The sequence below is a fragment of the Hemiscyllium ocellatum genome, chromosome 14 (genome assembly GCF_020745735.1).
Source record: "Hemiscyllium ocellatum isolate sHemOce1 chromosome 14, sHemOce1.pat.X.cur, whole genome shotgun sequence".
Lineage (NCBI taxonomy): Eukaryota > Metazoa > Chordata > Chondrichthyes > Orectolobiformes > Hemiscylliidae > Hemiscyllium > Hemiscyllium ocellatum.
Window position 1 is genome coordinate 54,526,416 of NC_083414.1, and position 27,277 is coordinate 54,553,692.

Here is a 27,277-nt window from a genome sequence, read left to right on the forward strand (position 1 = left end):
ATGGGAAATGCAGGGTTACAAGGATAGGGATGGGGTGCATCTGGGTGGGATACTCTTTGTAGGTTTGGTGTGGACTCAATGGACCGAATGGCCTGCTTCCACACAATACAGTTTCTGATTCCTGAAGGGATGGCAGATCACCTGTGTTTATCAGTCATTTTCCATTGTTTTCTTTCTCTGAATTGCGAAACAAGTACACAAACACTCTTGAGAAAACTTTTATATTTGGAGCATTCACTCAATGCAACACCACCATCTACAGGCTTCTACTGGTGCTGCAACTTTTCATTCAAGAACTGAATGATTTTTTTGGTGCTGAGAGAGAAATTTCTCAAAATTTTGATGTTCCTTTTGAAACATTAATGTCCTATATCTTTCCTGATTGTCAGAATCATATTCTTGACGAATGGCATTAGACCCAGTCTCTGTATTTGGGCAGCAAAACACAATAGGTATAGTACTTATAAAAGATCACAGGATTTATCATGCAATCTCATGTTTCTCCAATTCATTTGCATTACTTCAAAATGTACTGAAGTCAACGGCAGTTTTACTCAGTACTATTGAAGATCCTTCTCAAAATGGTACACTCTGTTCATGTAAACAAAGTAACATACTATTTTTACAGGAGATTGATTTATATTCAGGAACAATCCAACCCTTAATATTCATCAATTAATTGTTTGAATTAGTTTCGGATAAAAGGACACCTATTTATTAAGAGTTAGCACAATTTTCACTTTGTTCAGAACTTTGAATATTTCTAACATGCTACCATAGTTCTTTATCCTGTCACTCATCAATGCAAAAATGCCAAAAGATACACAATCATAACCATTTACAGCGTACTGCAGGTGAAGACAGTGCTGACTGTTGATTGGTCAAGGCATTGCCATGGAAAAGGGACAGGGAAATGTAGGATTCCTAAGTTCATGGGTAATTTTTAAAAAGTGCCATGCTTGAAAACGTACTTGCTATTTGCAGAAAACCGTTCCCCACAAATGCATGTTATTTCCAAAAAAGGTAGGCCACATTAAAAAGTTTGATAATCTTAAATTGGTTACTGGTGTAGTTATGAAATAGTTCAGGATCATTCAAAAAGTGCTGCCCAAAATCTGATGGGAGCCATTTTGTGTTGGCCAATTAGCCAGCCTGCCAGATAAATGATAAGAAATTCACAGACTTATCGCGCAGAACAAAGCCATGCATACTTGCACTGGCTCTCCAACCATTTTAAATTAGTGAGGTTCTCTTGGCTTCTTCCCCTCTAACTCTGCACTTCATTTGCCCTCTTGAATGCCTCAATGAAGCAGTACAGTTCCAGGCAATGTATAGAGAGGTTAGGTAGAGGGCAATAACTTGTCAAATGGAGCAGAAATTCAGAAAAATGTGAAGTTGCCCACTTTAGTGGGAAGAATAGAATGATAGAGTAAAACATTATTTAGGTGGAGAGATACTGCAGAGGGATCTGGATATTTTTGGACATGTTTCGTTCAGGATTAGGATATAGATAAAGCAAATAATTAAAACGACTTTTTGTTTTCAAATTCGCAGTTGGTACATAGGCACCGCCAGCTGGCCAGCACCTTATTGCACATTCCTAGTTCCCTATGAGAAGATAGCTTCTTGATCCATTGCAGTCATGGTAAATCCACAATACCCTTCTGGAGGAAATTCCAGGATTTTGACCTGGCGACAGTGAGTGGCTTGAAAGGGAATTTCCAGGTTGGTCATGTTCTCAAGTATCCGCTGCCCTTGTCCTTCTAGGTGGATATGGTGGTGAGTGTGGAAGGGGCAGTCGAAGGATATTTGCTGAATTTTTACCTTGTATCTTATAGACAGTACAAAGTACTAAGTGTCAATGCTAGAGAGAGTAGATGCTTAGATGTGGTGCCAATCAAGCAGCCTACTTTGTCCTCATGATGTTAACCTTCTTGGGTGTCCATTGTGACATGTTGGGAGTATTCCATCACACTTCTGACTTGTGCCTAGTAGATCGTGGACAGGTTTTGGGAATCAGGTGGTGAGTTAATCGACACAGTATTCCTAGCCTCTGGGCTGGCCTTGCAGCCATTATATTTATATGGCGAGTCTGGTTGAGTTTCTGATCAATGGCAACCCCCAGTTTGTTGATAGTTGGGTACTCAGTGAAGGCAACAGCTATGATTGATAAGGAGTGGGGTTCGATTGCCTCTTATTAAAGATCATCATTGCCTGGCATTTGTGGGGTACAAATGTTGCTTGCACCTGTCAGCCCAAGCCTGGTACTGTCCAGATCTTGTTGCATTTGAACATGGACATTGGAACATGCTTCAGCATCTGAGCAGTCATGAATAGTGTTGAAATATTGTCCTCTATTACAAGCAGAATGTAGGATAAGATTGAGAAGTCTTTTTACAACTATACGAGGCATTGAGGAAACCACACTTAGTGTAATGTCTCCATAATTAAGGAGAAATAATCTTGCACTGAAGATACTTCAAAGAAGGTTTACAGGGATACAAGAATTATTTTACGAGGAAAGACTGATCAGGTTGGGCCTTCGCATTAGAGTTTAAAAGAATGAGAGATCATTTTGATTCATACAACACGGAAACAGACCCTTCAATCCAACTCATCCATGCCAACCGTGTTTCCCAAACTAATCAAGTGTCTTTGGCCCACATCCCTCCAAACCTTTCCTATTCATGTACCTGTTCAAATGTCTTTTAAATGTTGCAACTGTACCTGCATCTAACACTTTTTCTGGCAATATATTGCACATAAAGAACCACCCTCTGTGTGAAAACATTGCCAGTCAGATGTCTTTTAAATCTTTCACCTCTCACTTTAAAATTAGGCCCTCTAGTTTTGAAGACCCCGACCCCAGGGGAAAGAATTACCTCATCTATGCCCCTCATAATTTTATAAACCTTGATCAGGCCACCTCTCAAACTTCTACGCTCCAGTGAGAAAACTTCCAGACTTTTCTTATAACTCAAACCCTTATTCAAGCATGTAAAATTCAGAGGGAACTTAAGACAGTGAATGCTAAAAAGACAGCATTGTGTGGACTTCCGGAACTAGAGCCACAGTGAGAGTTCCCCACGATTAATAATGAGAAATTTCTTCTCACAGAGAAACATGTGAATTTCAAATTCTTCTTCACATAAAATATTGGAGGCTTTGTAATGAAATATATTCCAATTCGAGCTTGGCAGATTTTTGATCTTCCAAGGAATTAAGGGTTCTGGAGGACAAGCCGAAAAGTGGACTTTATGCCACAATCAGACCAGCCATAATCCGAGAGAATGACATTGCAGGCTGTACAGTCAGAATGGCCTGCTGGAGCATCCCAAGTCTCAGAGTTTTGTGATGTGAGCTTCTGATTTAACAATGAACTTTGAGACTTAAGATTGTGTATCTCCTGAATCTCGTTCAGTTGAGGCAAATCCCATCCTACTTTAAAAGGTTTGACACATGTCCACAAACTTGTGGCTTATATCACTTCATTTATTTAGAAAATCTCACTTTTTGAGACTTTACCCAGCTAAATTTATACGCAAGTGAGAGTTATATCTGTGATCAAAGCGCACAAAAATACTTCATGATCTAACACAAGAACCAGTTCTAAGAAAGAGCCCCAAAAAGGAAAGTTTACACATTTCTATGTTGTTCTAACTGAAATTCTTATTTCTGTAGTGTAGGATAGTTGAGCCGAGTTGAAATCTCAATCTTCTGTATCACAATCTTTTAAGACAACGAGTGAAGAATTAGATTTGGCTGGTACTGAGGCATAGGAATTGACATATGCATTTAATGTGCACTTGTTTGTCATGATGTAGACAGCACACATGCTATGTGCCGAATGCTAATTTAAAAGATAAAGCTTACTGCTCAGCACCAAGTTCTGCCCAATTTAGTGTGAGGCAAGCACCACCTAAAGTCAGTTTGTTCTTCGAAAGGCAAGGTGCATTTTGGCTGAAGCAGCTATTGAAACTGAATTAAGAAGAGTTTTTGAACAGGAATAGGAAGAGGAGTGGAAACAAGCCCAAGAGCATGCCCCATGTTTCTCTGAAGATGCTTTGGAGGCAATGGTGCAAAACGTTGACAAAAGGAGAGAGTTTCTCTTCTTGCAGGGGTTAAGAGGCTCTCCAGTCAGGCATTCTGAAGACAATAAATGCCCAAATGTCAACACTATGAATGAAAACAGCGTAATTTGAAGGAACTCAATACAACATTGAAAGAAATTCAGTGATTTCACACAAGTGGGCACAGTCATTTACAAATTCCATATCGGCAGAGGTGAACTGACAGTCAGTTCCATTCACCTCAACACTTACCAACAACGTTCATGAATCAGGATTCATTAACAAAATCTCACCTTCCCTTCACACTGCAAATCCCACCATGAAAACAGAGTTTTCGCACACAACCAGACATTCAATGAAACTGTATCAGTCAGGCACATTTCACCATATTCAGTGATAGGCTTCCTCCTGTTCTTGCAGGACAGGTGGCCCATAATCAGATGCAGCAGCAGGTTGCCAGCAGGAACATGTCTTGCCGTATGTTCTTACACATAGAGGAAACAATGCTGACAATTCACTTGTACAGCTACACCAGAGGTCATGATCAGTAATGAGCTATCCTTCATCATGCCTTCCTTCATGGCAACCTTATTCTTGCACCTTTCTCATTGTAAATACTTCCTGGTTGAGGATGGGTGCAGTAGTTTGAATTAAAAGATGAACGAAAGTGATGGTAACTGATGAACGGGAATGGCAGCATTTTGTTTTGTTAAATATGGTAACATGTTGCGCCCTCTACATTTTATATTTGTTCACAGGATATGAGTGTCACTTTCTCGGTGAGCATTTTTTACCCACCCTAATTGCTCAGAGGCCAGTTCAGAGTCAATCACATTGCTGAGAGTCTGAAGTCACATGTCGGCCAGACCAGGTAAGTGCCGTAGTTTCCTCTGTAAAGAACGTTAGTGAATGAGATGGGTCATTCCTGACAATCGACAATGAATTTGTGGTCATCGTTAGACTTTTAATTTCAGATTTTAACTGAACTCAAATTTCACCATCTGCCATGGTGGAATCCAAACCCAGGTTCCCAGAACATTACCCAAATCTCTGGGTTAACAGTCCAGTGATAATACAGCAGGCTGTCACCTCCCCTGTAATTGCACTGTGGTAATCTTACAAAAGTGGTTGTTTAGCAGCCTTGACTAACACCCCTGAGACATAAATACAAATCCCACCAAAGCAGCTGAGGGAATTTCAATTCAGTTAAAAATATTTTGCTCTCAGTAACAACACTAAAAACTATCAGGTAGTTATAAAGTAGTCTGCCAATACCCTTCTATTGCAGTGTTTCTGATGATGTTGAGGAACTCTTGGGAGGAGCGAATAGAGTGGTTGGAGTATTTATTAGTATTCCTGATGAAGGACTTTTGCCAACAATGTCGAGTTTCCTGCTCCTCGGATGCTGCCTGACCTGCTGTGCTTTTCCAGCACCACTCTAATCTCGATTCTAACCTCCAACATCTGCAGTATCCACTTTCGCCTATTCTATTAGGTGTTTCAGTCTTGTTTTCAGCTCTTTGGCTAGCCTGTAGGTAGGTGGCCCGAGGGGTTAGGTCATAGGTCTGAGGGGTGCTCCTGCTTTATGAACCTTAGGTAGTCCGTAGAATCAGGGTGAGTTGGATTCATCAAGTTTGATCTTTTGCATGTGTATTTTATTGATGTTCCCTGCACCGCCGAGTTGCTTTCATGTCATGGTAATCCTGTTCTCGAGTTGTGAGGTCGGGTCTATTGCCACCTGTTGGTAAGTAGCGGTATCGCCAAGTGGTTCAGTTGCAAACATGAAAGGGAAATTGCGCGCCAAGAAACTCAACTCAATGCCACCAAGCCAGAAAGGTTAGTTGCATTAGAACAAACCATCTCCACACAAAAACACAGTACCAGAACGAGGAAAACACACACCCACAACAATGATATAGACATGGATAAAGATTAGATTACTTACAGTGTGGAAATGGGCCCTTCAGCCCAACAAGTCAACACTGACCCTCCGAAGAGCAACCCACCCAGGCCCATTCCCCTACAGCTAACACTATGGGAAATTTAGCATGGCCAATCCACCTAACTTACATGGACTGTGGGAGGAAACCGGAGAAAACCCACACAGACACAGGGAGAATATGCCTAAGGCAGGAATTGAACCCAGGTCCCTGGTGCTGTGAGGTAGCAGTACTAACTGCTGTGCAACCCAGGCAGACAACTCTGATACTCAGAAATTGGTCATTGGTACCCGGACTAAACGTTAATGACAAAGATGCCAGAAGAACAATTTCCTCACAGCACTAGAGACCATACTAATAAAATGACGGAGTGGATGAAGAAACACAACAGTATTAGATAGATGATAGCCCCGACCCGAAGCAGAAAAGGTAACTGGAATACACTCACCAAAGAAATGAAAGCAGTGGAGAAACTCAAAAGAGAGAAAAACTTAGTGACACTACCAGCGGACAAAGGAAGTATGACCGTAATACTCAACAGAAACCAATATACAGTAGCGCCTCGACTTACGAACTTAATCCGTTCCAGGATCCAGTTCGCAAGCTAAAATTTTTCCCATTGTTCGGATAGCGTAAGAAGGATTGGACATAGCAATGAACGCTGTTCACAGCGCACGCGCCAAAGACGAACTAAATGAGATCATGCGGGGCCCGAGAGCTTTTGCATTGAACAAGCGCATAGCAAAGCAGAACAATGAAACCACATGGTCGCACATGGGCTTTTTGTATTCGTACCTTGAATTTCATTTGTACTTTGAAGCAAAATTTTACATACAATCCTGTTTGTAAACCGATTTGTTCGTGAACAGGGTCGTTCACATGTCAAGGCGCTACTGCACATAGAAGGCAAACTACTCTGTGATACTGCTACTTACCAACAGGTGGCGATAGACCTGACCCCACAACTCAAGACAGGATTACCATGACACTAAAGCAACTACACAGGAAACATCAGCAAATCAGGCTTGCAAAAAATGAAACCCGGTGGATCCAACACACCCCGATTCTACAGACTATCCAAAATTCACAAGGTAGGAGCACCCCTCAGACTTATTACATCACTCCCAGGGAGACCGACTTACAGACTAGCTAAGGAGCTGCAGACAAGACTAAAACACCTAATAGAATACTCCAACCACACCATTCACTCCACCCAAGAGTTCCTCAACATTGTCAGAAGCACCATAATAGAACAGGATGAAATAATGAATTAATTTGATGTAACAGCACTCCTCACATCTATAGACATCAATCTAGCCAAGGATACCATTACTGCATTTTGGGGCAAAGCGGTTATGAGGACATTTGATGACACCAGCAGCATCAACAAGAATAGCATATTAAAATTACTAGACCTATGCCTCAAAACTCACTTTACTTTCAATACACAAGTGCATGAACAAATCAATGGCAAATCAATGGGGTTCCTGATGTCAGGACTGATAGCAGAAGCAGTAATGAAGTACAGTGGCTCAGTATTTAGCACTGCTGCCTCACAGCACCAGGGATCCAGCCTCAGGCGACTGTCTGTGTGGAATTTGCACATTTTCCCAGCGTCTGCGTAGGTTTCCTCCGGGTGCACTGGTTTCCTCCCACAGTCAAAGATATGCAGGTTCGGTGAATTGGCCAAGCTAAATTGTCCATAGTCTTCAGGGATGTGTAGGTTAGCTGCATTAGTCAGGGGTAGTAGTACAGTATGGGAATGGGTCTGTGTGGGTTACACTTCAGATGGCCAGTGTGGACTTGTTGGGCCTAATGACCTGTTTCCACACGATAGCGATTCCTTAAAAAAAAAAGCAACACTTAGAACAGACAGCCCTCCCTACCATCCAACCCAAACTCTGGATCCGTATATAGATAACATCATTATCATCATTAAATGCACACAACTGGAAGAAACCCAAGACCATATCAATAACATACTCACTGCAGTAAAGTTCATTAAATAAGAGGAAAACAATAGCAGACTCCCTTTCCTGGATGCTTTAATGTTAAGCACACCTACCGGTGGAACTCCAGACCATTATGCACAGGAAGAACACCCACACCAACCAGGTACTCCAGCACACACAAAAGGAGCTGCATTAGGACATAATTTAAATGGGCAAGGACACACTGCAGAAATCCAGAACTCCAGAAGGCAGAACATGAACATCTATTCAAAGGATTTAAGTGAAACAGGTTACCACAAAAGCACTATCCTCCGGTACTTAAGGGAGAAATCCAAAAGAAGAAAACACTACACGATCAGACACAATAGCGACCATAATAGACATCAATGACATATCAGAGATAACCACCCAACTACTCAGACCCCTGAGAATCTTGGTGCCCAACAAACCTTTTCACCAACTCATCACAAAGATTAAGGACCTGATATTCACATCCAACAGGATGAATGTTATCTGCAAGATACCCTGCAAAGACACTAGTGAAAAGCACTACATAGGACCAACAAGAAGAAAACTGATCATACGAGATCACGCACATCAGCTCACCACTTCCAGACATGACGAGCACACTCTCATTTCCAATTACACCGACAACAAAGGATTCAACTGGGACAATGTAACCATTCTAGCACAGGTGAAACAGAGACATGCCAGAGAATTCCTTGAATCCTTGAACTCTATCAACAGACACATTGAACTGGACCCCATATACAAACCATCAGATACAGAACCAGAAATATCAATAAACAGAGACAAATAAATACCAGGCGGGACAGAGCACCAATACCTTATCAAACTCGCACTGATGTCACTCAACAAGGCAATGAGATGTTTGCAAGAAGGAAAACACACCAGCTAGGCAAACGAATCCACAACTTCATATTACTCACTGTTCCACTGCCATCCAGCTGGGGTCCAGCCTGCTTCAATTAAGAGTCTGTCTGTGAGGAGTTTGCATATTCTCTCCAAGTCTGCATGGGTTTCCTCCAGGTGCTCCGGTTTCCTCCCACAGTCTAAAGATGTGCAGGTTAAATGGATTGACCGTGCTAAAGTGCCCACAGTTTCCAGAAATTTGCAGGCTAGGTGGATTAGCCACAGGAAACGCAGAGCTACGGGGATAGAGTCGGGCGTGGGTTTTGGTGGGATGCTCTTCAGAGGGTTAGCAAGATGTTGATGGATTGAACTGCCTGTTTTCACACTGAAGGAATTCTATGATTCCATGAAAACATGCCAGGAGCAGTACCAGGCCGAAATACAGATAAGGTACAAAACTGATGAAGCTACAACATGCATGCCAAACAATGGAAGTTGCGCATACACCTTTTAAGAGCTACCCCTTACCTTGGCACAACCCCAAGGTACTGCCCCCCAGCCCCCAACACCCTAATGTTGTGTGTGCCCGAGGTCCCCTATGATTTTGGGGTCTGGGGAAGGGAGGGCATGGGCAACACTGGCCTCCTCACATGATGCCTAGAACATAAGATACCAGCCTCTGATGAGTTAGCACATCTCACTATGTGGGACCTCTCTCCCATTGTAGAGATTCCAGGATAAGGCCCTCCCCCTGGCCTCCCCTCTGCCTGTCTGACTTGATGCTAAGCAAACCTTTCCAACACAAAGCACCGTGGGTTTCTCATTGGCTTTCCCGCCAGCTAGTAAGAACCCAGGTGTCGGAATGGGATTCCTCCAAGGTTTCTATTTTTAAGTACCAAAGACCTAGAGAAATCTGGCAGTTAAGGAAAACTGGTTAGCAAGTTTTGAGAAGATTTGTAGCTCAGGTTGAAGTTCAGGATGCAGGTTTGCTTGCTGAGTTGGAAGGTTCATTTTCATGAAATCGAACCTTCCAACTCAGTGAGCAAACCTACTTCCAGAGGAAAATGGGTCAAATTAATGGGGCCAATACCGTGACTACTTTTGGGTTCCTCCAGTTTTAACAAACAAACTCTGTATATTCCCCCCAAATCCATGATCTTCTGTGACTGAACCATTTGCTCTTTCCAAGCTAGATCACTAACCGTCCATCAGAAATTCTCCAACCAAACCACACCATTGTGATCTCTGCCCATCCTCACTCTCACCAAACCCCTATCTGCTCCTTAGACGTGGAACTGTGCAGTCGACTGCCCCATCCAATAAGCAGCTGAGCATGCCAGTTCATCTGACTGTCAAGGCGACAAAGCTGAGGATATTAAGTCAAACACAGTTTGGAGTTAAAAATTAAGTTTCCAGCTTTCCTGACAATAACTCCTGCACCATCTACCCCACCCAAAATTCACGACAGCATTAACACCTCTGTTGGTAAAGCTCAGGATACTATGTGCAATTCCAACAGATATCCCAACTCATTCTGCCACCTTCAGAGATTTGAAAACATACTGTGAGAGTAGGGCTTTTCTGTTTCGAAAAGCCAATAACTTTGAAATGATGGGTTGCCTGCAGAGAGCTATCAAATACAATTGTCAAATCAGAGACAGTGTCAATGCCTTGGGGAGGAGAAGTTAAAAATGTGGCTTTCCAGATTATGAGGAATCAATCAATGCAAGATGTCAGCTGACTGTATGCATTACTTTAAAACTTCCATTCTCAAGAAAGACAAAGCTTGGACTTTGTGAGTAAAGCAAGGAAAAGAACACATGCTGTCTCCAATCTTATCTCTCATCTGTTTATGACTGTGAATGTCTGAACTCTTAAAAGCAGTTGAGGAGTAAATCATGAAATTCCTTTGTTAGTTCTCAGCTTACACTGATGCCTTTCAGAGAAGGAAATCTGCCATCCTCACCTGGTCTGGCCAACACGTGACTCCAAAGCTACAGCAATATGGTTGACTCATAACTGCTCTCTGAAATGGCCTGGTAAACCACTCAAAGTTATCAATTGTTATGAAATCTCAAAGAAAAAAATTAAACCAGACAGATCGCCTGACATCAACCTCAGTAATAAAAACTACAACAGTAAAGATAGCCCTATCAACCCTGCAAAGTCCTCCTTATTAATATTTGGGGACTTTTTAAATTTATTTATTCATTCACAGGATGTGAGCAATACTGGCTAGGCCAGCATTGTGACTGTCACAACACAAACAGAAAACCAAACTAAATCAGCCTCTCTGCCTCTGTACTTGCAACACATTAAAATTAAAACCTTTGAAGACCCTCAAAATTGACCCCAATAGTTCCTAACCAGATATTTTAATAACCAACCCCAGACTTTACAAGTATTCAATTCCAGACACCAGTTTGTATCTTAAACAAAAGACTTTGCAATTTATTAACACAATAATTTGCCTGATGCAAAATATAGCAATGTAATCAAATTGGTCTTTGCTATAAACCTAAAACCTTTGTTTCCTCATTCACACACAAGGCAGACAGAGAAACAAACACAGTTAATGGATAAATAGAAGAAAATAACAACTGGCCAGATAAATTCAGTGGTTTTCATATTGTCCCATCGGCATAGTTGATGATTTCTTAGTTGATTTTCTAAGATGTCTATCAGGGTAACCTTTACACTTCACTCAGGTAAACACAGTAATACTTATAAATAAGTTTTCTATTCTCTGAGCTTTTGTGAGTTGCAAACGGGGAGTTAGGATTGGAGTTTCCAAATCTTCTTGTCATACCACCAAAAGCCAGATTCCCTTTTCTGAAAGCACAGTCCAAATCCCAAATCAAACTTTGACCACTCCATGACAGATTGCCTATCTCTTCCACAAGGTCCAATTACCATTCAATATCTTCCATCTGCTTGAACAGAAGATCTTTCCCAGACTTGTCTGAACCATTAATAGCCTCATTAATAGCCAATATCTATTGTTTAAACAGAATGCCAGGGATCTGGGATCAATTTTACACTTTGGTAACTGTCTTTGTGGACTTTGTACATTCTCCCGATGTTGGCATGGATTTCCTCTGACTGTTCCGGTTTCCTCCCACAGTCCAAAGATGTGCAGCTTAGGTGGACTGGCCATTTTGTCGAGGGATATGTAGGTTAGATGGATTATCCATGATAAATGCAAAGTTTCAGGGATAGGGTAAGGATGGTTCTGGGAGTGGGGGTGGTGCTCTTTGGAGGGTCAGTGTGGACTCAATGGGCCACTTCCATATTATAGGGATGCTATAATTCTGAAGAAAGAACATCTAAAGAACCTTTCAATCAACATCCAACCAAATAACTTCCAAGCCTGGCCTTACAACTGAACAAAATCTTGTTTGGTCTTGTTTTCCTTTTAAAACAAGCTGTTTTACTGTCCAAAAGCTCACATCTTTAGCTCACAGTTCCCAGTTTACAGCTCCTGACCAAGATTGATAAAAGGATAAAGGTTAAAGTGAAAAATCAGCACAGGTTCTAACAGCAACTCTATCCAAAGCTAGTGGAACGCAGTTATTCAAGGAGGCAACTCATCCCCACTTTCGCAAGGGCAACTTTGGATGGGCAATAAACCCTGGCCCAGCCAGCAGCATCTATATCTCATTACTGAGTTTAAAAAAACATTCAACTTTATCACACTGAAGCTTAACATTATGGCTACCAGAAATGCATACTGAATGTGGAAAAATATGAGGTTATCCACTTTTGAAGAGTATTTCTTAAATGGTAACGTATTGCGAAGTGTAGATCCGCAAAAGGACCTCAGTGTTCTTGTCAATATGTCACTGAAGGCTAAAGTCAAGGAACAGCAAGCTTTTCAGATAGCTTACTGAATTTATTGCAAGAGGATTTGAACACAGAGTCACGATATTTTGCTTCAGTTGTATAGGGGCTTAATTAGAGCAGACCTGAAGCTTTGTATAGAGTTTTAACATTATCTCAGGGAAAATATTATTGCCATAGAGAGATTATGGTAAGGGGTAGCAGACATGTTCCTGGGATGGCAGGACCATCCTATGAGGTAGGACTATTCTTTGTGTTTCAATAAGATTTATTTCAACATATTTTTCCTCTGTTAACATTCAAAAATGGTCAATTGGGTCAAGAGGCTGAGCAGTGGCAAATGGACTTTAATTTGGATAAATGCAAGGAGTTGCATTTTGGTAAAACAAATAAAGGTAGGATTCATGGTAGGGCTCTGGGTAGTCACAGTCATAGAATCATAGCACATAGAACTGACCCTTCATTCCAACCAGTCCATGCCGAACATAATACCAAACCAAACCAGTCCCACTTGCTTGCTCCTGGCCCACATCTCTCCAACGTTGCCTATTCACATATCTGTTAAAATGTCTTTTAAACATTGTAATTGTACTAACATCCACCACTTCCTCAGGAAGCTTATTCCACATGCAGAATACCCTGTGTTAAAAATTTGTCCCTCATGTCTTTTTTAAACACTCTCTCTTCTCACCTTAAAAAGTGTGGTCACTAGTCTTGAAATCCCCTATCCGAGGGAAAGATAGCTACCATTAACTCTGTCTATATCTCTCATTATTTTATAAACTTCTATCACATCGCCTCTTAACCTCCTATGCTCCAGTGAAAATCGTTCCAACCCATCCAGCCTTTATCTCAAACCTTCCATACTTGACAGCATTGTGGTAAATCTCTTCTGAACCCTCTCTAGCTCAATAATATCCTTCCTAAAACTGGGCGACCAGCATTGGACAGAGTATTCCAGAAGAAGCCTCACCAATGTCCTGTACAACCTCAATATACCTTCCTAACTCCCATACTCAAAGGATTGAGCAATGAAGGCAAGTATACCAAATGCTTTTTTAACCACCCTGTCTTTATGTGATACAAAGTTCAAAGAAATATGTACCTGTATCCCTAGGTCCCTCTGTTCTGCAACACTACCCAAGGCGCTACCATTAATTGGATAAGCCCTATCCTTGTTTGTTGTACCAAAATCAATATCTCACATTTATCCAGATTGAACTGAAAAATGACTGGTGAAGTTCATTGACCTATTTGATCAAGATCCCTTTGTAATCTTAGAAAACCTTGTTCTCTGTCTACTATCCATCAATTTTAGTGTCATCCACAAACTTACTCCCCATGCCTTCTACATTCTCATCCAAATCCTTCACATAAATGACAAACAAAAGAGGACCCTGAACCAAACCCTGTGGAACAACATTGGTAACAGGCCTCCAATCTCAACAGCAACCCTCCAGCATTACTTTTTTATATTCTGCTATTAAGCCAATTATGTATCTAATTGGCAAGCTCACTCTGAATCCCATGTGATCTAATTTTACTAATTAGTCTATGATGTGGAAACTTGTCAAAGGTTTTACTTAAATCCAAATAAACAGCGTCTACTGTTCTGCCACCATCAATCTTTTTGGTAACTTCTTCAAAAGCTTAATCAAGTTTGAGAGGTATGGTTTTCCTCACACAAAACCATGCTGACTATCCCTAATCAATTTTTGCCTCCCTAAATGTCCATAAATCCTATCTTTTATAATCATCTCAAACCATTTACCCGCAATTAAAGTCAGACTCACAGATCTATTGCTCTTTGGTTTCTCCTTTCTTTAACAAAGGAACATTAGCCACCTTCCAGTCATCAGTCACCTCACCCGTGGTTATAGATGATACAAAGTGTTGAACAGGGACCTGGGGATTCAGGGACATAATTCTTTGAAGTTTTGCATCATATGCAAATAGGGTGGTTTAAAAAAGCATTTAGCATGCTTGGCCTCATTGCTCAGTCCTTTGAGTCTTGGAATTGAGATGTCATGTTGAGGTTATACTGGATATTGGTGAGGAATCTTCTGCAGTACTGTGTACAGTTCTGGTCACCCTGTTATAGGAAGGCAATTATTAAACTGGTTCAAAAAAGATTTACCAGGCTGTTGCTGGGAATGGTAGGTTTGAATTATAAAAAATAGGCTGGATAGGGTGGGACTGGTTTCAGTGGAGCACAGTAGATTGAGGATTAACCTTATAAAGATAAAATCATGAGGGGCATAGATCGAGTGAACAGCAAAGTTAGTTTCCCTAAGGTGCGTGAGTTCAAAACTAGGGGGCATATTTTTCAGGTGAGAGGAGAAAGATTTAAAAAGGGCACGAGTGGCAGCTTTTTTTACACTGAGAGTGATTCATGTGTGGAAATGAACTGCCAGAGGAAGTGGTGGATGCAGGTACAGTTACATCAGTTCGAAGACATTTCAATTAATATGAATTGTAAAGATTTGGAGGGTCAAGGCCAAATACAGGCAGGCAGGACTAGTTTAGTTTGGGAACACGGTTGTCGTGGACTGATTGAACCGAAGGGTCTGCTTTCATCTTTGTGACTTTACGTTAAAAAACAAGATTTCAGTGTTCTCCATTTCAAACTCAGTTTGTTTCGAGTCAATTATGGAATGAAAAGTATGCCAGAAAACAGTGGTTCTTGCCCTATTAACATGGCTTGGAGTGGGAGGGTGTGGCCTTCAGAGGAGGAGAAGATGAGAAAATGAGACAGATTGTGAGGGGACCCACTGAAAAAGACAAAGGCAGTGATAACAGTGGTGAAGAAGGGATAGGTAAGTAGAATTGGTGTCAATATTTGCTGTGAAAAGGAGAAAATGGATCTGCTCTGCTGAGAGAACCGCCAACGAAAGTCAAACAAGAGACAGTCAGGGAGAATTGGGATGCAAGCAAAATGGAATAGAGGTCAAAATCTGAAGTTATGGAAATCAATATTGTATTCCACAGGTAATGAAGTGTCTAACTGAAAAATGAGGTGTTGTTCCTCCAGCTTGTGTTGAACTTTATTAGAATACTGTAGCAGGCCAAGAATGGAAATATTAGTGAAAGAGCAAGGTGATTTATTGCAATGGCAAGCCACTGGAAGGTCAGGTCCATTTTTAAGGAGAGAGTGAAAGTGTTCTGCGAAGTGATCTCCCAGTGTGCAATTGGTCTCACCGATGTCAACCGCATTGAGACTGAGTGTGAGCACTGGGTATGAGAAGGCATTGTGAGCGATGAATACAGTAGGCCAGTTTGAAAATAGTACAAGTAAAATTCAGCTCCACCTGGAAGTGATATCTAGGGTCTTGGTCAGCAAGGAGGGAAGGGTGAATTGGCAGGTATTACACCTTCCAAAATTAAATGGGAAGATGGCCCAAGTAAATAAGGAAGTATTAGGAGTGATGGAAGAGCAGACTAAAATGTCACAGAGGAAACCGTCTCTCTGAACTGCTGGCAATGGGGCGGGGGGGGTGGAGGAGGAGGGGGAAGATGCGTTTGAAGATGTATCCTGCAGCAGTATACAATGGTTGGATTTCTGCACAGTTCTAATTTCTGGACATAATCCCAATAGTTTGAGTCAGTTTAATCCTGGAAGGAACAAGAAGTGTTCAAGACACGTATGGATGTGTGCCTGTGTGTTGAAAGAACCAGATAGAAGCAGCACCAAGTACCTAAAGGACACTGAGGTGAATGCAATTCCTCATTTCCCTCTGTAAATTGCAGCTTAACTATTACAAGATCTCCTTTATGCTGAAATAAAAGTCAAAGTCACTTTGATGGGAGGTGGAGGAGATAGTCAGCCCACATGCCTTTGGGTAAAGGGCACTTCAGGAGCTGATTCCACCTCCAACCAGCATTTTACCTGTGGTACAAGCATCGCCAATCAGTGGACATCCCAACAGCTTCGACAGCACACACTGGTGTCAAGCAATGAGGCATGCTGAGGATCTACTCAAGTTCCCCTGTGTCCATTGGATCTACCTCCCCTCAAACCCCGGGTCACAACCCCCTTTTTGATCTTCTGAGACCTTCAAAACTGGCCAAGCACTCCTTCAGTCCCAATGCTAGGCTCTGCCAACCAGGGGCACTGCCAATACCCTGGCCTTCCCTTTCACTCCAGCTTTGCAACTGCCTGTCGATCAGGGGCTGTCTCTATTCCCAGCCACTGCTTCAATCTGGCACTGCTAGGACTACTGGGCTGTCAGTTAGCCATTCAGACGGTGGCTGGGGACAGGCCTTTGTTTGGGGTTTAAGGGGAGGAGAGAAGGGGAATCAGTGAGGGGAGAGGAATAAACTCCCTGTGGCATCCAGCCTGGAAAGCTGAGACTCCATTGACTTCATTGGAGAAACAGTAAACAAATGGTCTCAATCTTAGTGATAAGAATCAAACTCTTTATATCACACGAGTGATAATCATTGAATTATCAATCTCTCAACTCTGTAGCTTAATACATTTCAAACAGTGAAACCTATTTGATGTTATCGAGTGGATATTGCAGCAAATATAGCATATAAGAGCATTTGGTCCTTTAAGATTGCTCCACCCTTCAATCTGATGCTGATGATCATCCACCTTAGCATCCAGTCCCCACTTTATCCCCATACTCATTGGCCCCTTTCATCCTAAGAATGACAACTACATTTTGCTTGAAAGACTTCAAAGTTTCGGCCTCTCAGTTTTCTTCAGAAACTGGCCCACAGCAGACTACCTAACGGTCAGTCACAGTAATGAATACACTCAGTACATGAATCTTAAAAGGGAGCTTCCTTAAAGGCAAAGTGCATGTACAAAGTGCATGTACTTCTTCCAAAAGAAAGGAAGTAATAAATGAGCCAATGATTTTCCACAATGTACAAATCTGCTGATGCGTCTGGAACTTGTCATCGTACATTCATTAGGAGGAGTCATCAAGTTTTTCTTTCACGTGCTGTGGTTGATCTTCCAGAATTTGCTTATACTGATGCACTACAGTCACACATTGTTCCAGACTATCCACTGACTGATCTCATTCCTCAAGCTGTTTTGAGTGATTGTAATCTTCTCAACATTAAGCTATTTCACTCCTCTTGAAGTTTACTTAGAAACTTCTGGATTCTTTTAATTTAATGTACATTTTAATATTTTTTGGTCCAGTATATTTTCTTCTTCCTAACCTGTGCTAATAATTTTCCAGTCTCAAGATTTATTTCTGAAGGGATTGTCTCATTTTATAGTTCCTTGCCATGGGGGCATCTCAAACTGGTTTTCCTACTGTCACTTCCTCCAGTATTACTTTGATTCAAGTCTGTGTTTCTGCAACCAATTCCCCCCTCCTCCCCGGCCCTCAACTTCCACCCACCAACCTCCATATATATCGCAGTATCCACGACCATTTCACTGCAGCTTTGTTGTAGCTCACAGCCTCTGTCTTTTCTGCCACATATCTTGCAAAATTGATTGATAAGTGTATATTTCCCTGGTGCATGCTGAAGGCAAAACTTTCCACAGCCTGTTATTGTAAGATGTTCCAGTGACTGTCATCCATCGAGCTTATAATTAGGATCTGCAAGCTTCATCAACTGCGATGATTACTTCATACTCACATACCCCACTGTTCACCATGACATCATAATGATTAAGATCTAATAGTCCTTTATTCATTTAGGATCGATTAACTTTGTGCATCAGTTCATTCAAAACAGTGCAAGCTATGAAGCAGACATTATAACAAACTAACTGATATATCAGTATGCATCTTGCAAATATAAAGCAGACTAACTGGCAGATAGAGTTGTAACATTATAAACATACATCACATGGAGTACTTAAAGGTGAATTCTCTTTGAGGTTGGGCAGGCGTATAATTCTTCACACTTGTTTTCGAATGTAAGTGTGGACATGAAAGAGCAGAGTGGCTTAAAGCAAGGGTTGATAGACAATGTGTGTTATGTTTGCTCTCAGTTGATCCTGAAGTAATGTATGATTTTAGTAGAGAAGAGAAAGGTGTTCTGAATCATGCTGCAGCACAGTCCCAAATTTCATTTCTGTGCTGTGCACTTAAATGAACCAAGGCTGTTGTGAGAGCTAGGAAGATTAATCAAACATGAAGATTGAAGGTTTTGTTGGAGACAGTGAGATATAAGACATAGGAGCAGAAATTAGGCTATCTGGCCCACTGAGCCTGCTCTGCCATGGCTGATAGATTTTTCAACCCCGTTTTCCTGCTTTCTCCCCGTAACCTTTGAATCCCCTTGGCAATCAAGAACCTATCTATCTCCATTTTAAATATACTCAATAAAGTGGAAGTGTAAGGATGAAGCTGAAAGAGTATTTTGCGCAAATACTTTAATATTGATTGGAGGACTAAGTTTGGAGCTTGAAAGCATCATCGTAAACCATGGCAGCAGAGTTGTAACTGTCTTTCGTGCAGTGAAGTGAGGTTGGAACAGGATAGAGAGTGGAGACAAATGATATAAGAATGTGTTGCAAGATAGCTTTATCAGTGGCATACACCAGAATGGAAAGGATATGGGAAAGTTCAAAGAGATGGCAACAGGTTTTGCAAAGGGTAAAGTTTATGGAGAACAGGAAGGGAATTAACTTGTTTTAAGCAGGGAATCATGTCATATGCACAACAGTATATTAAAAACTTACTGCAGTATTTTTGAGTATCACATATGCTGTCAATGCTTATTATCCAGGATAATTCTATGCCCATTTTAATTAAAACAGCATGTAAGTAATTTAAAATTTCCACTGAAACTGAAATAGCTTCATGAGCAAAATCTTAAAGACAGTTGTATTGTTTAATATCCTTGAAATGATGATCAATTAAAATAAATCGATGGCTGTTTGAAATAGCTCTAAAATAATTGTCAGGAATGAATTCACTAACATTACAGGAAAAAAATAAATCACAGCTAAACAGACAATATTGACTTACCCCTGACTTCTAACATACAGGTCGTGGTGTCGTTGCCTAATACATTAGTTGCCCAACAGGTATAAAATCCTCCGTCTTCATTTTGGACATCTTTTATTTCCAAAGTACCATTTTCATGCAGAACATAATTCTCACCCTCAAGTGCAGTTTCCATGTCTTCCTTTAGCCTAAAGAAAAACAAAATTGGAAATACCCACATTAAGTTTCAATATGTAAGTACAATGAAGCTAAACAAGTCTTTTTTTTCTTTTATAACTGTACATAGCTATTGTGTGCTACTGGCTCAACTAGAATTTATTGTCCATCCTTAACTGCCCTCAAGCAACAGTTACAGTGGATCAGCGTAATGTGCATTTTTCTTTTAGAATTAAACAAATCCTTACCAAAACACTGTGGGTGAAGGAGATCCGAATACTTTACAGTGTAGCTGAGTGGATTTTCCTTCAACTGCAATATACTTCTGATCATCAGGGGTCAGCATCATCGGCGCAAGATCTGTTGATGATTGTAAGTGAACATGAAAAATAAAACACTAGTTAAAAGTCTGTTTATTCAGTGGAAGTCAGCAACTTCTTCAAGTGCTTGAAGCCTAATGTTACATGAATACCATTTTATCTATTGACCATTTCCATGCCACCGGTACTTGAACTCTGACAAGCCAACTGGCATGGTCTTCAATGCTGTTGCTCACAAATTAAACTCTACATTGGAAAAAAAGATTCTAGTCCTAAGCAACAACTCATTTGGGGCCCTATCCAATTGACTGTATTAGGCCTTGATTAGACCACATTTGGAATACTGTAAGCTACTTTGGACCCCATATCTAAGGAAGGGTATGCCGACCTTGGAGGAGATGCAGACAAGGTTTACAAGAATTATCACAGAGATGAAGGGTTTGTCATATGAGGAGTGATTGACGATTCTGGTTTGTCCTCAATAGAGTTGAGAAGGATAAGGGGAATCTGATTGAATACTGAAAAGCCTAGGTACAGTGACAGTAGAGAAGATGTTTCCACTAGTAGGAGAGACTTGGACCAGAGGGCACAACCTCAGAGTGAAAGGTTGAGCCTTGAGAATGGAGATGATGAAGAATTTCTTCATCCACAGGATGGTTGATCTGTGGAACTCACTGCTGTATAGGGCTGTGGAGGCCAAGTCATTGAGTATATTTAAGACAGAGACAGATAGGTTCTTGATTGATAGGGAGATCAAGGGAAATGGAGAGAAGGTTATAGGAATGTGGTTGAGAAAAATACCAGCCATAATCAAATGATGGAATAGATTTGACAGAATAAATGGCTTAATTCTGCTCTTGTATCTTATTGCCTTATGTATTAATGCAAATAACCTTTCAGGGTAATTAGGTGTACTTAATTAACAAAATCTTAATGTATTTCTAACTATTCAGTAAAACAAGATGTGTTATTCAACCAAATGTTAAATTTTATGCCAATTGTATACAACATATTTATAACCATACAAATTTTGACCACTGCTGAAACTAGAGGTAGAAAGATTTCATAGGCATCCCAACAGATATTGTTATTTACATTACAGATAAAACTAATTCCCTCAGTTTCTAAGTCTCTCCTGCTGTTTGTTTTTTTTTTCTTATCAAGTCACACAAGATCAAGCATGTCATTTCGCATACTTATTCAAGGTACAAAAAGAAATTAAATAAAGGAAGCAGTTTCTGAAAAGGAGATTCAGTAGAATTGAAAACTTTTTTTCCAGAAGAAAGTGAGATTGATATGTTCAGAGCATGAGAAACTTCAAAGTTTCACATGTTGCTGTATCATTTGACTTCCTTTAACTGGCTTTGACGTTATTTAACTATCTTGCTACAAACAGCCATTCATTTTAAAGCATGTATGTAAGGTTTCCTGATGAACTGAACAACACAATGTTTTCATAACTTAAATAATGAATTATGCAATACATTTCTGGGAGTTAAATTTGACAGCATACCATAGTAAATATATTCAAAGCACTTGAAGAACTGATGATATGTGGAGAGTAAAACCAGAATTGTCATTCACAACTATTTACAATTACATTACAGTTTCTGTGCTGCATTGGAGTCAATAATTCACTTCCTAATGCAGTTATTGCTTTAATACAACAGCAGTCATGCAAAAACCAAAAAGGCAAGCAAGTTTTTTTTTATATCAGCTGAAAGGTTGTTACATTTGCTTTAAGAATTAGTTTTAATTGACAACCTCTGCAAATTCCAAATCTGATACTGTTCCAATGGCATGGGTCAGCTGCAAATCTTTAAACTGCACTGGCAAGAAAATAAACTCTGAAGAGCTAACCATATATCATGTCTGTGGCATTACAATCTGTGGTATACAATGAGCAATCGATCATTCAGCATTGATACTTACTCAGAACATTGACAACTGCATTGGCAAGAATAGATCCATGCTTGTTAGAAGCATCACACTGATAGACTGTACTGTCATTCAGCTGCAGATTCGTGAGTGTGATAACACCTTGAGAAATCTTGCGATTAATGACAGGCTTTGTCTCTGTAATATATTAAATGTCTTTCTTATTATCAACAAATTTTGTACAAAGAAATTTTTTATTTTTACTACTATTGATTTCTCTAGACAGAGAATGATGAGGAAATGCACTGCATTTAGTGACTTAAATTAGTTCTCAGGATGGTGTCATAAAAGCGGTACAACTGAAACATGAACACACATTCTGAATCCATCAGTTTCAATCCATATTTGTTACACACAGATTCTTTTTCATTGCTGCAGCCCCTTACCTAGTGACCAAATTTTGTTCAATGTATTTTTCTTTGTTCTGCAATATGAACCATCTATTGTAATGTTGGGAACTGATCCTTCTCAAAAATAACTCATCACAAAATCTACAGACACAAAGCAAAGAGCAAGTTCCAATTTTGAAATGCATTTACTTTCCCAACCCAACACTTATGTCTCTATGTCATAAGAAACATTGACGTTTTGTCATCCACAGAAAACACACAAATGAATTATTGGAATCTTGCACAACATTCTTACTGCGCATAATAGTTTAGGAAAACTACAAAAACAAACTTGCAGAACTAATAGTAGCCTTGCGTTGGCCTCAATTTTCCTGCTTTCTTTAAAAAAAACAGTCAATGCAACATGCAGAAGAATCCATACATATTTGTGAACAAACTGCTCAAACATGTCAGGACACATCTCTGGAGTGGGTGGGATGTGAACCCAGACATTCTAGCCCAGAGGCAGAGATATTACTATTGCATAGCAAGATCCAATAATAATCTGTCTAGGCTTAACAGGTCTCTGCAGTGTCTGTGGCTTGAGGGAGATGATCAATCTTAATCATGTTGATTGGCCATTAGCAATAGGTTAAAGGAGAATATTCTGGAAGGACAAAATCAACTGCCCTGTTCCAAATCACAAAGCAGTGAATAGGGCAAGTCAATACAATGCTGACAGTATGTGAAACAAATCCCACTGATATGAAGGGAAGTATCACTGCTATCAATATTGAGTAGACAGATGTAATGAATGACAGAGAAAGGAAGGGAGGAGAAAGATGGCTGAGAGAACAGGAAATTGAGGAAGGGATGAACAGAGGATGAGAGCAAAGAAATGGAGCAGAGGGAGAAGGATGATGAAGAAGATGAGGCCGTGTGTGAGAGAGAGTGGGAAGGGGAACAGGGACAGCGAGCAGTGGTGCTACATTTCTGCAATTCTTGCAACAACTTTTTTTAAGTAGACATTTATTTTCCCCTCACAGAATTAGACACCCAATCCAGCAAGGAGTAATAGAAACTAAACTGCAACATTTGACCTCTGAGCACATATAGTTTTGGGACTTTGGATGCCATTTCAGATCAAGAATGACACCCACATTGTGTGCGACTCTCATGTGGCAGCTTATGCAGAACATTGTCTTAGAAACAGTATAGGTGTCTAGTGCAGGTGTCGCCAGCACGCTCTGAGCAGGAAGTCATCGCCACCTAGACTCCTAAGAGTACAAAGCTCCTAAATTAGCCTCAGCAAGGAAGACTGAGATGGATGCCTTAGTTTCATGAAGGACTCCACCCTGAAACTTGCCAGAACAGCCAGGTTCAATTCCAGCCTCAGGTGACTGTCTGTGTGGAGTTTGTACATTCTCCCCGTATCTGCGTGGGTTTCCTCTGTGTGCTCCGGTTTCCTCCCACACTCCAAAGATGTGCAGGTCAGGTGAATTGGCCATGCTAAATTACCCATAGTGTTAGGTGCATTAGTGAGAGAGAAATGGGTCTGGGTGGGTTACTCTTCGAAGGGTCAGTGTGGACTTGTTGGGTCAAAGGGCCTGTTTGCACAATGGAGGGAATCTAATCTAATCTAATTTCAACTTCTGCCTCAGTGTTGGGTATGGACAATACTGTCAATTGCTATGAATTGTTACTATTGCAATTGTTATTGTTGCCATAGGCTTTTGTGGATTAGCTGCCTTTCAGGGTGGACCAGCTGCTATATCTGATATTGCCCAGTTCATCATCTACTGCTATCGAAGGACAACATGGAGACTCCGAATGCAAAGAGATATAAATGTATTTCATTGTATCTCACCAGTGAAAGGCAGACAGAACAAATACGCAGAGTCTTCGGGTTTGCAGACTTCTCCACAGGACTTGTCAGAGGACTGCTCAAGTTGCTTGATTCTTATCTATCAACTTGTCTTTCTAAGCAGGTTCTCAGACACCTTGTGTTCCTGAGCAGAGCATCAGGAATACCATCTTTAGCCTAAGCCACTAGATCATGGAGTTGTAATCCATGGTTTCCCACAGGCGCCAGGCAGAACAGATACTTTGTGAAATTGTTAAACTGTCAAAGCTTTGATCAGTTCAACCAATTATACGCACCAGGTCCATTGTTTGAAATATTTTTCAGTGTGCTTTCACAGGTGAAAGCAGATACTTCAATGATCATGAATCTCACCTCCCTTCACCTCCCCTGCTACCTGCCAGCAAAGCAGCAAAGGAGCAGCTTCAGCAGCTCTTCAATCCATCCCTGCTAAAGGGGCAAGTTGCAGGGATCTCACCAACATCAACTGCAAAAGCAGCAGCAGGAGCAACGCTGGCAGGGGCATCCGCTGCTTTTAACTCAGCCATTAGTCCTTCAACACAGCAGAGGGAATGGACAAAGTGGCTGGGGAAGGAAACGAGGCTCCCAATGCAGAAGACCAGCCTTCGCTATGCCTGAGCACCAATGTCTCAGGAGGCTCAAGTCGTCTGCAGTCCCTGGCAATAAGACCTCTCCCTCAGCGGAACAGTCGGACAAACTTATTGCCAATGACCAAGAAGGTGCCTGTCATGGAAGAAGTCCCCATACTCACATTTTTCTCTTCACTCCCCCTCCTTGAACTCCTTGCCTTCACCCATTCCAGATATCTGCTTCTCCCTCAACTGAAATGCTGTCTTGTGTCGCAAAGAAAAATCAGATGGGTGTGAGGGCTCATCAAGGCTTGTGTGCAGTAGAAGGAAGGATAACATTTGTGAAGGATTATGGTGAAGTATGAATGCGAGGGGAAATTACTAAGGGACAGCACTGACTATTCAGATGAGGTGCCTGCAAAGAGAGAAAGAGAGGGACAGAGAGAATGGAACTGCAAGGTTGTCAACCTGAAGTGCGCCCTGCAGGAGAATGCTGGAACAGACTGTTGGCCTTGACAATCCACTGGTGTTAAGCCACTCATCTTACTTGACCTCTGCAGGTACTAGATCCTCTTCAGCTTATATGGACCATACTGTTACTTCCTCAACCAGTACTACCCCTCACCTCCTTGGCTGGAGATGGCTAACCTTTCCCTCCAGTCCTTGAGAAACATGACCACAATGCAGTCTCTCCACACCCCCAGCAAGATCATCAGACAGAGATGAGAGACCTGTAAGCACAGTTTCCAGTTTCCAATGCATTCCTCTCGGAGCTGCAAACTGTAAGATCCAAGTGCCGGCCAACTTTTACGAAATATAATGTGCTCCCTTCAAACAGAAATGCTTGTTTTGACAGAAAGCTGCATTGTCCTGCCTAATCTCCGCAGTTAGTCAATCAACAGGCCATCTCATAAGGAACAACCACAAAGCCTCCATCTTGAAAAGTTGGTTGCAGAAACCAAAATTAGTCCTGATTTTGCATCAGAAACTAAAGCAATGTGACTCCACTCAGGATGACATATACTCAGCAATCAGCATCAAAAATAAAGGAGAAGGTTCCAAATTTAAGGTGAAGAAAATCTATGAATATTTCTTTATACAACCTTATTCAGAACCTCCTTGCTTCACAATAACCATTTATATACAGTCCCTGAAAATCTCCTCTTTCTGATTGTTATGATAGATTATTTTTTAACATTAATTTTCTTGTTGACCAATTTTTTTTTTGTTTCATGAATATAATTTTATTTCATCGACAAAAGCTTCTTACCGTTCAAAGGTTTCCCATTCACTTTCCATTGAACCTCAGGTCGCGGCTGACCACCTACTTCACACTCTAATTCAGCATTTTCCTCAGAAAAATATACTTTACTTCTGGGTTTTTTGATCCAGTAAGGGGCAGCTGTTAAAAACAAAGTCAGCATGTGAACAAGTCAAAGAATTGCAGCTGTTATTTCCATTTCACAGTTAATAAATTGCACCTTGCATCACAAGCACCCATGGAAAAAGCTAGTGCTCAGACAAGATAGCTGAAGGTTTCCTCCATTGTTAGACTGCAATTCATATTCTGGATTAGTGGTGCTGGAAGAGCACAGCAGTTCAGGCAGCATCCAAGGAGCAGCAAAATTCTCTCTGCAATTCATATTGTTTTAATGCATGCAGTATCTGCTTTGACATTCAGTCATCTATTCAACTTGCAGCATGAGTTCTACGTCATAACTATCAATTTCATTTCACACAGATTAAGACTGATAAAGTCTTGATGTTCTCATACTGAGCTAAAGGCAAGTCGGCAAACTTGGGTAATTGAAACTTCAACCTGAGTTACTGCAGTTCACCAACAGATATTTCACCAGCAGTCATCACTGCTTCTGACTTGAAACCTCTGCAGATCTCAATATCATCCACAAGAAGAAGAGTTTGATTCTCAGCAATTTGACCCTTGGCAATGACCAGGATGCCAGAGTCATAACCACATGAGATCATGCTGACATCATTGGAAATCAATGGAACTGCCATCCAACGTGTTGTTCGAGGTTTAGGTGCCAAGCATAAGTTCATCAGCTGGCAACAATTCCATCCTAGATGTAAACCCACTGAAGTTCAGCAGGGAAGGTTCATCAATGTGATTGAATCTCCTTTGGCCTAACAAAATACAGGATTGCATATCTTCAAAAGCAGCAAACTAATCTTTAAAACAGGAAATTTTTATTTTGGTCACTCAAATCGATTTGTCAAAATCTCCTCTGCAACTTTAGGAGAATGCAAGGAGATTGAGAGCTCTTGTAGACCTATCAAATTGTGGGATGTACTTATAATATCAATTCACCTGAAGAAGGGGAAACAATCCAAAAGTTTGTGATTTCAAATAAACCTGTTGGACTTTAACCTGGTGTCATGTGATTTCTGACAATATGAATTTGAACATGGAATCCTGTACTACTCCAGATATCCAGGAAAGATTTACTTCACATATTGTAAA

The 27,277-nt window shown here is 40.9% G+C and overlaps 1 protein-coding gene across 8 annotated transcripts in view; it reads right to left on the reverse strand.

Annotated features, from left to right (window-relative positions):
- Positions 1-27,277, reverse strand: part of chl1b (cell adhesion molecule L1-like b) — an 892,764-nt gene that overhangs the window by 428,846 nt on the left and 436,641 nt on the right. For all 8 annotated transcript variants that reach the window (XM_060835722.1, XM_060835723.1, XM_060835715.1 and 5 more), the window contains 4 exons: positions 26,066-26,197; positions 22,010-22,153; positions 20,006-20,117; positions 19,623-19,789 (listed from right to left, as the gene is read on the reverse strand). In XM_060835722.1, the coding sequence (XP_060691705.1) occupies positions 19,623-19,789; positions 20,006-20,117; positions 22,010-22,153; positions 26,066-26,197 (555 nt within the window). The remainder of the gene's footprint in view (positions 1-19,622; positions 19,790-20,005; positions 20,118-22,009; positions 22,154-26,065; positions 26,198-27,277) is intronic.